The sequence below is a fragment of the Antennarius striatus genome, chromosome 20, assembly GCF_040054535.1.
Source record: "Antennarius striatus isolate MH-2024 chromosome 20, ASM4005453v1, whole genome shotgun sequence".
In the NCBI taxonomy this organism is placed as follows: domain Eukaryota; kingdom Metazoa; phylum Chordata; class Actinopteri; order Lophiiformes; family Antennariidae; genus Antennarius; species Antennarius striatus.
This window is the reverse complement of record NC_090795.1, coordinates 4,878,276-4,891,200: the sequence shown is the minus strand read 5'-3', so window position 1 is coordinate 4,891,200 and position 12,925 is coordinate 4,878,276. Positions and strand designations below refer to the sequence as shown.

The 12,925-nt window shown below is 37.3% G+C and overlaps 3 protein-coding genes and 1 non-coding gene across 5 annotated transcripts; 1 reads left to right on the top strand and 3 right to left on the bottom strand.

Annotated features, from left to right (window-relative positions):
* Positions 1 to 25: 25 nt before the first annotated feature.
* On the bottom strand, positions 26 to 5,242 carry gimap4 (GTPase IMAP family member 4). Of its 2 annotated transcripts, XM_068343884.1 has the most exons (3): positions 5,139 to 5,242; positions 2,921 to 3,685; positions 26 to 2,608 (listed from the first exon to the last, which is right to left on the bottom strand). In XM_068343884.1, the coding sequence occupies exons 1-3, from the start codon at positions 5,167 to 5,169 to the stop codon at positions 2,604 to 2,606; spliced, it is 801 nt and encodes a 266-aa protein (XP_068199985.1). In that variant the 5' UTR covers positions 5,170 to 5,242; the 3' UTR covers positions 26 to 2,603. The 2 variants fall into 2 exon arrangements, with proteins under 2 accessions (XP_068199985.1, XP_068199984.1); XM_068343883.1 differs by lacking the exon at positions 26 to 2,608 and having other exon boundaries at positions 2,913 to 3,685.
* A 227-nt stretch (positions 5,243 to 5,469) lies between these two features.
* Positions 5,470 to 8,352, bottom strand: chmp4c (charged multivesicular body protein 4C). Its single transcript, XM_068304262.1, has 5 exons — positions 8,010 to 8,352; positions 7,336 to 7,513; positions 6,970 to 7,078; positions 6,638 to 6,776; positions 5,470 to 5,920 (listed from the first exon to the last, which is right to left on the bottom strand). The coding sequence occupies exons 1-5, from the start codon at positions 8,224 to 8,226 to the stop codon at positions 5,859 to 5,861; spliced, it is 705 nt and encodes a 234-aa protein (XP_068160363.1). The 5' UTR covers positions 8,227 to 8,352; the 3' UTR covers positions 5,470 to 5,858.
* A 416-nt stretch (positions 8,353 to 8,768) lies between these two features.
* On the top strand, positions 8,769 to 11,724 carry zfand1 (zinc finger, AN1-type domain 1). The gene is made up of 8 exons (XM_068304270.1): positions 8,769 to 8,867; positions 9,390 to 9,432; positions 10,016 to 10,055; positions 10,147 to 10,274; positions 10,489 to 10,580; positions 10,772 to 10,890; positions 11,034 to 11,189; positions 11,481 to 11,724. The coding sequence occupies exons 1-8, from the start codon at positions 8,813 to 8,815 to the stop codon at positions 11,655 to 11,657; spliced, it is 810 nt and encodes a 269-aa protein (XP_068160371.1). The 5' UTR covers positions 8,769 to 8,812; the 3' UTR covers positions 11,658 to 11,724.
* An 864-nt stretch (positions 11,725 to 12,588) lies between these two features.
* On the bottom strand, positions 12,589 to 12,661 carry trnar-ccg (transfer RNA arginine (anticodon CCG)). The gene has a single exon. It is a non-coding gene; the product is annotated as a tRNA-Arg (tRNA).
* Positions 12,662 to 12,925: the final 264 nt, after the last annotated feature.

Here is a 12,925-nt window from a genome sequence, read left to right as displayed (position 1 = left end):
AATAATCAAGGAAAAAGCAGACAAGTTCTAAAATATACTTTTATTTAGATCTGGAGCAGAAACAGAAAAATAAAATAGTGCAGTTCGTGTGAAATCCATTCCATCCTAACAAGCAGATCAACTGTAAATGGTGTCAGCCAATAAGACATGTCAAAGGCACACAGAGGGAACACAGAAAGCACAGAAATGACTCCTTCATTCATTTCTTAAGACTTGACCTACATGCTGTCACAAACACTGCTACACAACGGGGTTGTGTTAGGTTGCGTACCGACAGTCATCTTTGTGACTCATAAATTGTCCCAAATTCTTCTAAATTTACAGAATAAATTATTCAGTTGTTTCAGGGTGGAGCAGTGTTTGTAACTGAGTTTTTCAAATTTCTTTTCTCAAATACCTGTATCTAAAAATATATTTGACAGCAGCTCTGTTTCCCCATCTCTTACTTGTGCTCTGAATGTCAACAAAAGCATCTGAACAGAGACACACAAGGTGTGTGTCTGGTAGAATATTCAAGTGCTTTAAAGAAACAGAGCTATATAGAGAGAAGAAGATAACAGGCTGTTAGTCGGTTGTTTGAAACTAACCATCTCTGACTGCATTCAGGCGTAGCAGTGTAAATGGGTCAAGTTTAGATTACAACAGTAACTACCAGCAATGTCCTGGGGCCCAAGAGTGACAACTGACTTGTGACATTCACACAACACTGAAACACAAAAGAACAAAGCATGTTATGCACACCAACAGGTTAAAACAGATATAATTTGTTAATTACGTTAGAGGGATACGTTCAAGGCAAAAATTCACTGTTGTCCTCATCTCAGCACAAGGGCAGGATACCACGTTTCACTGTATTTTTAAAATAATAATTAAATAATTAATAATTTTTTTCAATTCATTTCACCAGTAGCCAAGATCAAAAGTGGGTGTGGTCAGAAATATGCTCTGATACACCTGTCGCCACACACAACATTGACGTCACAATGGCCTGGAATCCACCTGTGCATCATCCTATTGTTCATATGTAGAAAAAGGTGAAACAAAATGTAGTAGGATACTAATCACTTCCGTGCATGCACATCCTTGCTTGTGTTCACAAACAAAACAAGAACTGACTTGAGCAAACGCTGGACTAGTGGTCATAAAACTCATCTCAGGTCATTTGAAAAATGCCAAAATCCCATAAAAATTCAACCAAAAATTATTTTATGACTAAATTTAAGGGCTTTTTGCAAGACAAGAAGCATTTGATCAGTCAAACGTCTCAGAGCTTTATCTATAGTGCATCATAGTTGTATAGGAAGGTACTTCAATAAGCATCACAATGCCATTTCCTGGATGGAAATTTTGGACTCCGCTCATCCTGACCTGTCTACAACCCCAGAAGCCTCTCATGGCTCATAGAGGCAGCTGCCACAAACACCAGGATTATGTATTCAATTAAATCTGCTCCTGCAGACAGCAAGAAATTTGTTAACTGAAAGAAAGTAGTAAAAGTGCACTCTAAGGAGGTATCAAATGAATGTGAAGAATCTTAGAAGCTGCTCCAAGGCAGAATACATGCCTGTATAGAACAGATTCAAAAACATTTATATTGCAAGGATTTTATGAATTTTTAAAAAATGTATCAAGGATAAAAGTACGGATCAAACCAGAAACTGGAAAGGACCTGACATAAAAAGCTAGCTGATAAAAATCCAGTTGGATATTGCACCTCATTAGAGGCATGTTCTACTACAACGTGCCAAAGGATTTTTTATGTCAAAAAATAAAACAGTAAGATATTTTCAAACTACCAAATCTGTTAAAAAATATTTATATAAATATTATATAAATATTTAAAAAATTGGTTTTATCAATGGGCAGATAATATAGAGAATATTTGAACAGGACAATAAACAGCACTTGGTACTCAGTTTGCCTCAAATGTATCCCTCTGTTAAAGTGATATTAATGTCCACACAAAAAAAATCCCTGTAAAGAAAACACAAATCTAATTCTTAAAGGCAACACAAATAGACAAGTCAATAACTGGTTTAGAAGTGCACACTGAGAGGAACACACATTATAATATGAGAACATTTTGAGTTTGGTCACAGCAAATGGGGAGAGTTAAATAAAGCAATTATTGAAACAGTTTAAAAAGTGATAGTGCAGTTCTGATGTTGGTATCTGCCCTGATGAAATGAACTACTGTGTAACAATAATGCTGGCTACCTGTATAACAGCTAGTACTTATTTGTTTTAGATTAAATTAAAAAGTTCCTATCACACACACACTCACATGGGACATTTGCCTCTCAGCTTTTCATTAAATGATGAAACAGAGAAGTTTAAATCTTTGGACAGCATTACCATGAAAAGGCTTAGCTGGTAAAGATTTCCCATACAATCACAGTGAGAAGATACTGAATCATAAAGAATGCGAACAAACTAAAACACAGATCTGGAAAAATAAATAAAATAAATCACACCACTTTGTATGTTCAGTAACATTCCTGCCATCTACCATTTTTTTTTGTTCTTGTCAAAACTGCTGCTGCTCGCTGTCAGCGCAGGACGTCAGACATCCTCCATGTTGTGGCTTTGAGGTTCCATCAGTCTTAATCTACAACAAAAACAGTCTGTTAGAATTATACTCTGTTGAGAAAAGCTTAACTAACGTGAATAATATTACTACTACAATCATGCTTTGTTCTGTTTTTTGGTTTGCATCTCATAACTAACAAAGGGTAGATGTAAAAAGTGTTGGGAAAGTCACTATGATATGCGTCATAGGAAAAACTTGAAGGCATTTAGCATCTCACCGGAGAGGTTTCTTTTCCTACAAGTCCAGTTTAATCTATAGTTAATAAACAGAAATTTAGATTCTAAAATTTACTTTCATGTTCTCATCAACAAAGTAAAGTACATCACTCACTGGAAATTGCCTCAACTGCCACGCCGTTGGACAATCCCAGCCCAGAGCCCTGCTTGGGCCTTGCCCCCAGCTCTCGCACATCTCTAGTTGTATTCTGGACATCATCCAGCGGTTTGTTCTCTTTCTCCACTTCCTCTGGATTGTAGAAGCTCCCCTCCTCTGCCACCAACTTTTCCACGCTCTCCAATAAGCGTTCCACCTGGGGATGCTCTTCGAATATGCTGTTGTTGATAACAAAATACCTGCGCTTACACTTTTCCACCACCCACTGAAGCTCCTTGCCCTCCCGGCGAATGTACCTCTCAATTGAAATAGTTCTTAATACTTCCGCCCAGCTGAAAACCACAATTGTGTGCCTCCACACACGCTCACCAAAGAGACTCACATGTTCTTCAATGCGAGCACGGTCCACCTCTGTGAACATGCCTACAGGGATTACAAGCAAAAATGCATGTGGACCAGGAGGACAAAGAGATGCTCCCCTCACTATCTCCTGCTTGTAGGACAGCGGGGTATCCTGGGCAGAGAACCAGCCTGGAGTGTCCACCACGGTCACTTGTCTCCCCTCTACCTCCGCCTGTCTCTTCACACAGAACTCAGCTGCTCGCTCCAAGCGAAACTCCTCCCTTCCTATGATAGTATTTCCAGTTAGGCTCTTCCCTGGCCACCTCCATCCAAGCATCACCAGGCGAAATTCTGGCAAGCGCTGCCTGGCAACAGTTGTTGACTTTCTGGTCTCATCGTCTGGTTCAGGAGCATTCCCGGCTGTGGATGTCAAATTTACATAAACAGTTCAATATTGGTATTCGATGCAAGAGTTTCAAACAATCTTGATTTATTTGTAGCTAGATTATACACTACAAATATTTTCTGTCTAGTTTTACATAGTCAGCCATTTACAGCCCTTATACAACTTACATACATCGATGCAGGGCAAGACAAAAAATATTAAACATGCATGTGATATCTATTATTATTATTATTATTATTATTATATGTTCATTATGTATGTTCACTAAGATCCACATAAATTATCTAAATTCTTTTCATTAAAAATAACATTCAGACACTCTGAAGGAATTTGAAAATGCACCACATTTGCAAATGTCCCATGTCAGTTCATGTTATAGGCAAGTAAAAAAATATTGCACTTTCTCTTCCTCTAACTCTTAAATGTTTTTTAAAAAAGTTATATTTTACAAATATGCAAAACATTCTAAATAGCGTGTATCAAAAAGCTCGTCTTCCAGCACATGGGAGACGTGTAGATGAAGTTTCTAGAAAAAAAATTCAACAGTTTCAGAGTTATATCCCAGGAAACCTCATCTGAAATCCAACTCATCAACTAAAGCCAACCCAAACAGAATACACATTTCACATTATCATTAACTGGTTTGTCCCCTACCAGCATTGATTAGATTGGCACAATCTCTGAATGTCACACTGTCACTCTCTGTTACGCATCAGCACGGCACCAGCATACGTCGTGGGGGTCAAAGCTTATCATAAACAGTTTTTTCTTGATTTGACTTGTCCAGGCCAATCATTCAGTAGTGGCCACGATTAGCGACTTAAAAGTGGTTCTGAAACGCCACAAATTTTGATGATCTCGATGCTGGGTGTTGAAGAAAGGCAGTGAATGGGAAGTGAACGGTGAGCATTCACCACACCAACTCCATAGGGAGGCCGCAAGCAAAAGGCAGTATCTTGGTCCTCTTGTCCCAGAGGGGGAATTCATGCGGAAACAAATTCTTATGAGTAGTCTATTTAATAAACTCATTAAAGCCACTTATGTAAAAACTAGATTAAAGCAGTATTCTGAGAGATAATCCATTCTCTACAAACTTTAAGATAAAGTAAACATATAGACTAGGTCAACACAAGGAGTGTCCCTTCCGGAACATTTCGTAAAGTACGCAGGTAGTGAGAATTACTTAATAATGATTAATGTAAACCCCCGTCGTATTCACGTATTTGAATGATACGTAATTACAAGTAATAACAAGGAAAATTAAAGTAAAAAACCATTGCTGACCTTCTCTTGTTCTCCCAGTATCATATTTATCATACGTGTCACATCCTGAGTTAACGAAGGAAATATCTGTAAGCATCTGAACTAAGCGCTACTTCTATTAGCTCTGGAAACTCCCCATGTTTGTTCAACAACTCAAAAGTTACCGTCAATATATTCAAAGTAAAACTACATTTACAGTCTCACCTTCCGTCTGTGGTTGTCTATTAGATGCCATACTCTGCGTTCTTGGAAAGGGACGGTCGTCGTTTTGTTGCTAGTTCGTGCACTTCCTCCTACATGAAGACCGGTGACAAGCTAATAGGGATATGATGACGTTGTTTCCGGCTGGACCTTTCAAAATAAAAATTTGATGCGAGTGGATGACGTAAACCACTGGATGATGTTCCATTTTAGAATTTAAAATGAGAAACACTACAATCAATTTCCTTAAAAAAAAAAAATCACCAACACAACAACAAACCATTCAATTCACCAGAACAAAATAAAATATGAGAGGAAGCACTATTATGCAGGGAGTTTTATTGATAACGCAATATAATGTACTATGTACAACATTAATGCAGTATCAGACTTCACAAACACGGATATTCAGCTCTGAGGTCAGTGATGTAAGTCCTATACTGTAGTGCATTTTGTAAGGTCTAATAAGAATAATTACAGCAAACAAAGACAAAAGATGAAAGAAACAGAAATCTCAAATATAATTTGTTAATTTCCTTAAATTTCAGACTTTATTTTTGTGATAAATAGAACCTGTAAATTATTATTGCATGTAAAGAAGCAAATAGCTATTTAGGAGTATCATGAACTTCATTTTCCCTTAAAAACCTTCAAAATTAATACAAAAACCTTAGACAACATATGAAACTTTCTACAATTTTTTTTCTCAAGGTGAGGTTTCTTTTAAGTTGCCCAAGATGCCAGCATACGTACGTCATCATCTTCTTCAGCCCGTTTCTTGTATGCTGTGTAAAACAGACAAGACACAGTAAGATGTACTGTACATTCAAAGATCCCTGTGGTAAATATTTATCCCCTAAGGGAAGAGATATCACATTAAAATGTATAGAATAGAATATACTAAAATTAATGTTAAAATAAAGAAATACTACTCAAACTAAATGATGAAAGAATCCATGTGAACATATCCATTTTGTGTAATGCTCAGAGGTCTGAAACACACTGTGACTGTTGGTATCAGGGCTCGAAATTAACTTTTTTTCTTGGTAGCACTGGTGCTCCCAAAATTTAGAAGTTAGTAGCACCAGCAAAGACTTTAGGAGCACCTACCCAAAAGCAGGGCAGTGACAGAGCGATAGAGACAGCTCTGTCCATCTCCGTTCCGCGCGCCTCTGTCCCTTGCCCAGGAGAGCCGCAGCTGCGCTCTCATTGTTTCCTGGCAGGACCGCGGTTTCACCAGATTTTTTCCCCTAGTCGCACCGGTGCTCCCAAATATATTTAATAGTCGCACTGATAAAAATTTGGCCGCATATGCGACCAAATGGTCGCAATTTCGAGCCCTGTATATATATCAGCAACAGTGAAGAAACAGCTAAAAATAAATGTGTTATGTTATTGATTAAACATCTTCAGTTCACATTTGCCTGTTGCTCTTCATTGCATGCGGTTACTCCATATTTCTGAAACTCTGATGTATTTGGTCCTTGCTGTATTCCACTTACATTCGCGCATACGATGCCGCTGACTGGGCCGCGTTGAAGGCAGTGCGGCAGTGGGCACACTGGGGAGTCCACCCATTGTCTTCATGTTGTCCTCAAGCTCCTCCTGTTCCAGCTCTTCCAACTCTGCCAACAACTCATCCTGAAAAAACAAAAACAATAAAAATTTGTGTCAAACACATTACAATACCAAAATAACATTGGATAAATTATCAGCAGGTGACACACAGGAAGCCCAGAGCATATTCAAATGGAAAAAGACTGATAAAAATGCAGTGACAAAAATGAAACCATAACAAACTGATCTTAAGGGGGGGCATGGGAAAGGCATTAACCTCATCATATGTTTCTCCAAAAGGTCTGGAAATGGCTTCGCTGATCTCTTTGGCCACATCCTGTTGCTCTGTGATATCATCCATCATATCATCTATCTTGTTGATGTCGCTGAAGAAGACAGGAGAATAATACACAATTAAACATCCCAGGAAACTCTGGATCACATTATTTATTTACTTTAAAGATTTATTTTATTTCAAGAATATATATATTTACATCTGTATATATAGATATATATATATATTTCACATCATATCTTTCCACTTAAAATAACAACAGATATAAGATTTGGACATCAGAGATTCACATTTGGTAGTTTTCATGTGAGAATATGTATAGATTATAGGTACTGTAAATGCACTTACAGGCTTTCATGGACTTGCTTCAAGGCCTTGGAGGCAAACCCCATGTTCTTCAGGACTTCTGTGTTGGTGTGCGAGTTCTCCAAAGCTTCCCTCTGAAACTCAATGGTGGAGAGTGTTCCATCGATTTGGGTGAGCTGCTGCTCAAAGCGCTTCTTCCTTTTTAAGGCCTGCAGAGCAACTGATACAGAAAGACTGCAAATTTTAACTTTATTTAATCCATCATTATGTGGTCAAACATTGTAAGGAGTATACATCACAAACAAGTTTATTTTTTTCTATTCATCAAGCAATAAACCAATTTGAGGACTAAATGCACAGAACTCATTTTCCAACCAAAGGTGAGTCTATACGAGATGTTTTTATTTGTATAGTCATCTGTATGTGTACTAAACGTGTTAGACGTGTTGTCCTAAAAATCCTTAGCACAGGCCGATAACCTCATGAGGAAGTAAACTTGCGATCGTGGATTCAAAGGCCCAAGTGTTGAAGGAAAATATAATCAAATATATTCTCAGGTTTACCTAACAGTGTCCTTGAAAACATTTTGAGCATCCTAAATCTCACTGATAATTATCAAGAGATTTATTCTAAGATCTCTTTAAAACTTTCTGTAAATTAGCTAAAGTTATAATCCGTGGGGTAAAAAAAAAAAAAAGCACAAGAAAACTGTATACCTCGTTTGTTTTTTGTCCCATTCTTCTTGGCTATCGCAATTTCTTGATCTATCCTCCTCTCCAGGTAATCCTGCTTCTTCGTGAGCATTTCCTCTGTTTCACGGAGTTTGTTGATGGCTTCTTGAGGTGTTGGTCCTCCGCGGGACCGGTGGTGTCTAGAATGTGAAGAGCTCGAAGAGCTGGAGCTCCTCTTGAAAAACTCAGCAATTTTACTCATTTTATGTGGTTTTTAGTTCTATAATCTGCGTAAATTTCTAAAGTTAACGCGTACACAACTGTAGACTACTGCAGTGTTTTTACTGACGGGTGTGTTAAGAGAAGATTTTCCGGCTGGACTGGATTGCGTTCCCGGTTGCCGTCAGCCAATGAATATAAGTCACCACACCTTTCACCTGTGTGACGTAATGACGCCTGACGAGCTCTTCTGTTTTTTTGGGTTTTGTTTTTTCTTTTACATTTATTTGAATTTTCGTTGACAACTAGCTTTTAGGGACATTACCGCCACCTAATGGACTGGAATGAAGAACGTAGTTGGACACCTGACGCATGTGTCTGACGACTATATTTCACCCTGATCGTTTTTTCCACTTGATTAATTTCCACTTAATGTTTTTTAGACGGTAGCTGTTAGTAACTGTATTATAAAATATAAAAATATACAAAGATATATTTTTTTCTCGATACGATACAAAAATAAATGTAAAATTTGAGTTGAACGCTATTTGGAAAGAAGTCGCAGTTAAATGACGTCACTTCTGGGGTCAAAGTTCGTGTTGACATTCGCATAGTACTACGGCTATCAAATGGCAGAGTTAGATATTGGGAAGCATTGTCAGATCGATTCTTGCAATCAGAAAGGTCAGCGCCATCTCCCTGGGATTAACAATAAGCAAATTATTAAAGCGTGATCTTATAATGCCACATTTGTTCATCCAAATTAAACAGAGCTCTCCGTTTAGCATGATTGCTAGCTAGCTGACGCCGTCTCTCAAGCCTTGAACTCGTAAACTAAGCTAAGCTAACTGCTAAATAAATTGATAGGCTTTATTGTGTACCTGTGTTTAATATTTACGTAAAACATAAAACTCCCTGATAGAAATCTCATTCAATAAAAGTTTCTGGCCAGTATCAAATAAGTTTACGTCAATTAATCATTTTCTCTACGGTCATGGACAGGTTGAACAGGCCATGAAATGAAGTTAAGAACTAATTCTATGGTCGTTTATAAATATAAACTGTGAAAGTCTTTTTATTCTCCTTTTTTTAAAATTTCTGTAAGTCTTATCATGACTGGAATAAAGCTTGAATTGAATTATCATCAGTCATCACCTGTGCACTAAACTGAAGCAGCTGAAATTGTTCTGCACATTCTTCCCCTAGATTTTCTTCCATTCGCTTGTGATTACTGCAGTGGTGTATTCTGGTAAGTATTCCCCGCTGTAAATAACCATCCATAGTCAGAGAAAGCATTCAGATTCTTAACTTCAAGTACAAACAATAAAATACATATACCAAACTGTTTAACTAAAGAAAGACACAAAATTGCTTTTAAAATGTTAACAAATTAACAACCAATTAGTGTGACCTAATAGATTCAGCTGTTTTTGGCTTACTACTATATACTGTATTGCATTACATTTCTGTTATATTGGGGTTTAAGTATACAGGTACTTAAGCGTATAATGTACCGACAACTACTCTTTATCAACAAAATGTGAACAGTTCTCATGGAAAAAGTTTATTAATGTTCCCTGTAAAAATATTTTTGTGTATTATTGTAACTTTTCCTTAGAAATTGAATATCTCTATGAATCACAGAAGTCCACCTCTGGTCAGGCTCTAATAAATACCCTTACGAGGTAAAAGCGGTATCATGCCTCAGAAATAGTCTAATAAAGCACATCATAATGGATGCTTGTTATTTTCACCTTAGGTCATTCTAAATGTGTTGTATTATTTATTTAACAATTTCTTTATTTGGTTGTTTTTATTCTTATCTCATGCAGTCTGGAGCACAGAAGCAGAGTAGCGCATTCATGTCCAGAGGTACACTCTTGATTACATACAGTATTAATGTTGTCCATTTTCCGAACAAGAGATTGTTTGCTATGATTTCCTGTCCTCTGACTGTTACCAGAAGCCGGTTGAGAAGACAACTCGTACTGAGAGTGGCAGCAGGAGTTATCCATGCTCATTTCAAGACTGCAAGGGGAAAGAGTTGCTGCCAGTAATATGTACAGAGTGTAAAAAACATTTCTGTTTGGTGTACGTTTGTATACTTTTTAAAAATTTATTTCAGTAAACTTTCTAGAAATCATTTAAACTTGACATTTACAGTGCACTGTAACTAAAAGAATCACACAGAAGGAGTCAAACAAAAGTAATTTACAGTCTTTGAACAGCCATGTTCATTACATGATACTTAAACTATTGGAACTGAAATTGAAGTTGAAACCTTATAATTGTTCTTGCCTTATAGCCATCGCCATCAAGATGATCACAGATGTGAGAAGTTGGAGTTCCAAAAGCCTCGAATGGCAGTCACAAAAGAGTTGGTGCAAAAGATTGTTGGTCTGTTAAAGTGTATTTTGTATCTTGTCTCATTGCAAAATTCTCTTTGTCATTCCTTTTTTGTCCATATGGGATCAGTATTAAATTAAATGTTCGCATCCTTATCAAAATGTATTGTCTGTAATATGTTCCTGTTTGTCAAGTTACTTATGTTACAATCATGTTTCTTTAACTCTCTTGCAATTATTCAGAATCAAAAGATGGATCCAAAAGTAAAGGACGCAGAGGAGCAAAGAATAGTGCAACTGCAGCTAAGGTGGCATTAATGAAACTGAAGCTCCATGCTTTAGGAGATAAGGGACTGCCACAGGTAAAATTTTAGTTGTTTTGTTTTTATTTTAAGTTGTAGTGTGACAATATTTTTTTTCAGATTGCCATAATTACATCCTGAATGTTTTCATCAGTGTAATACCTTATAATACTGTGTTATTTTGTTAAAATTTGGATTTCCAGGCAGAAAGAATCTTCTTTCAAGTGTATCTTCCGAAAGAATCGAAAGAGCTGAGCCAACCCATGTTTTTCTGTTCCAAATGGAGTGTGGGTAAAGTGGTGGACTTTGCAGCTTCTTTAGCCAACCTGAAAAACAACAATAATGTGTTGACAGCAAAGGTAACATAAAAATGGTCGAGTCCCTAGCATAGGTACCAAATGAGCATACATTTCAAAGGTTTTGTCTGCCTTTCCATATTGTACACTCTTCTTTCTTGTACACTTAAAATCATTGTTCCTTTAAATATGTTAATGATTGCTTATAACAGAAAGGAATGTAATACTACCTTACAAATCTAACAGACTAATGTGTCTTCCAAGTATTATTAAATTGTAATTATATTTTTGTGCACAGGGAAAGAAGAAAAGATTGTGGATGTTCTTGAATACTTTTTTGCCCTCTATTTGCAGAAGCTTCGGTTATGTCATCCTCAGACAGGAGATGCTTTCCAGATGGATGACAGCCTGCTCTCACTGCTGGGCCACTCAGACACTCCCCTGTACAATGGGGGTAATGTTATTCTGGAGTACCTGGACACTGAATGTATAGCATTGCAGGATGTTTCTGAGTATATAACACAGACTTAGAAAAGTAAAATTTGTTGCAATGTGGAAAATTTCTGTTTGCCTTTTGTCAATAAAATATTTTCATATGTTTACTTGTTAATTTCTGGCTTATCCATTCAGGTACAGAGAGAAAATAGACAGATAGATATATACTTTCTTAATCCCGGAAGAAATTGCACATATCCACTTCTCAGGCATTACATAATGAATAAATACTGGATAAAAAAAGAAACACTGACACCAAAGGACATACCACAAGACATACACTACACTAGCAGACACATGTAGCATTAAAAGGACATATACTAAATTATCACTAAAATATAAACAGTATAAGAAAATAAAAAGTGCAAGTGAAAATTAGCAGGAGGCCCGCATAGTGGGTAAGGTACACCCTTCTTACAATGTAAGGCGTCACTATTTAGTATCACAACGTCTAATATCTATCTCACAATGGTCAAAAACATAAGGCGTCACTATCTAATATAAAAAAAAACATCCCAACACTTTGGCCCCACTACACTGCATCACAGGCTGACATCTCATCCCCTCCATTCAAACGTGTGCAGACCTCACCATCTCCCCCCTGCTCCTCCTGAGAGAGTCATTGTACCCCCTGATGGCACGGGGCACGAAGGAGGACCTCAGCCTCTCTGTGGAAGCGCTGTGTGACAGCAGTCTGCCGCTGAAGGTACTTCTCCGCTGGGAGAATGTAGTGCGCAGGGGGTGGCTGGCGTTGTTCATGATAGCCCTGACTTTATGTTGCTATTAAATGTTATTTAAATGTTATGTAGTTAAATGTTATTAAATGCTATTAAATGTAAAAACAGCAACTAAATGTTGCTATTCTTGAGTAACTTTATTGTGTTGCTTTCAAAAACACAACATCAAAGGATACAGTGTTTAAATTCTGTACTCCTTAGAACTTTCCCACTTCAGCCACTGGGAGAAGCGACCCAGGTGGGACTTGAACCCACAATCCCCAGCTCCGGAGGCTGATGCCTTATCCATTTGGCCACTGGGCCTACAATTTACAAGAAAAACTCGAGTTTTCAAAGTAATGTCACATTAAGAGTAGAAACCTGACTTTTTTGTCATGTTAGTTAATTAGGCTGGTGTTGCATGCAAGATGCTCAATTAATCTTATATAAAATCAGTGCAATACTGTATAGTGAAATATGAACTGTTGACAAAAACAAGTCTGGCAACATAAAAGGTTTAGGCAAACGAGATTTTATTTCAAAGGCAACAAAAATAAAATCGAGCAAACTGCTGAGAGAATGGGACCG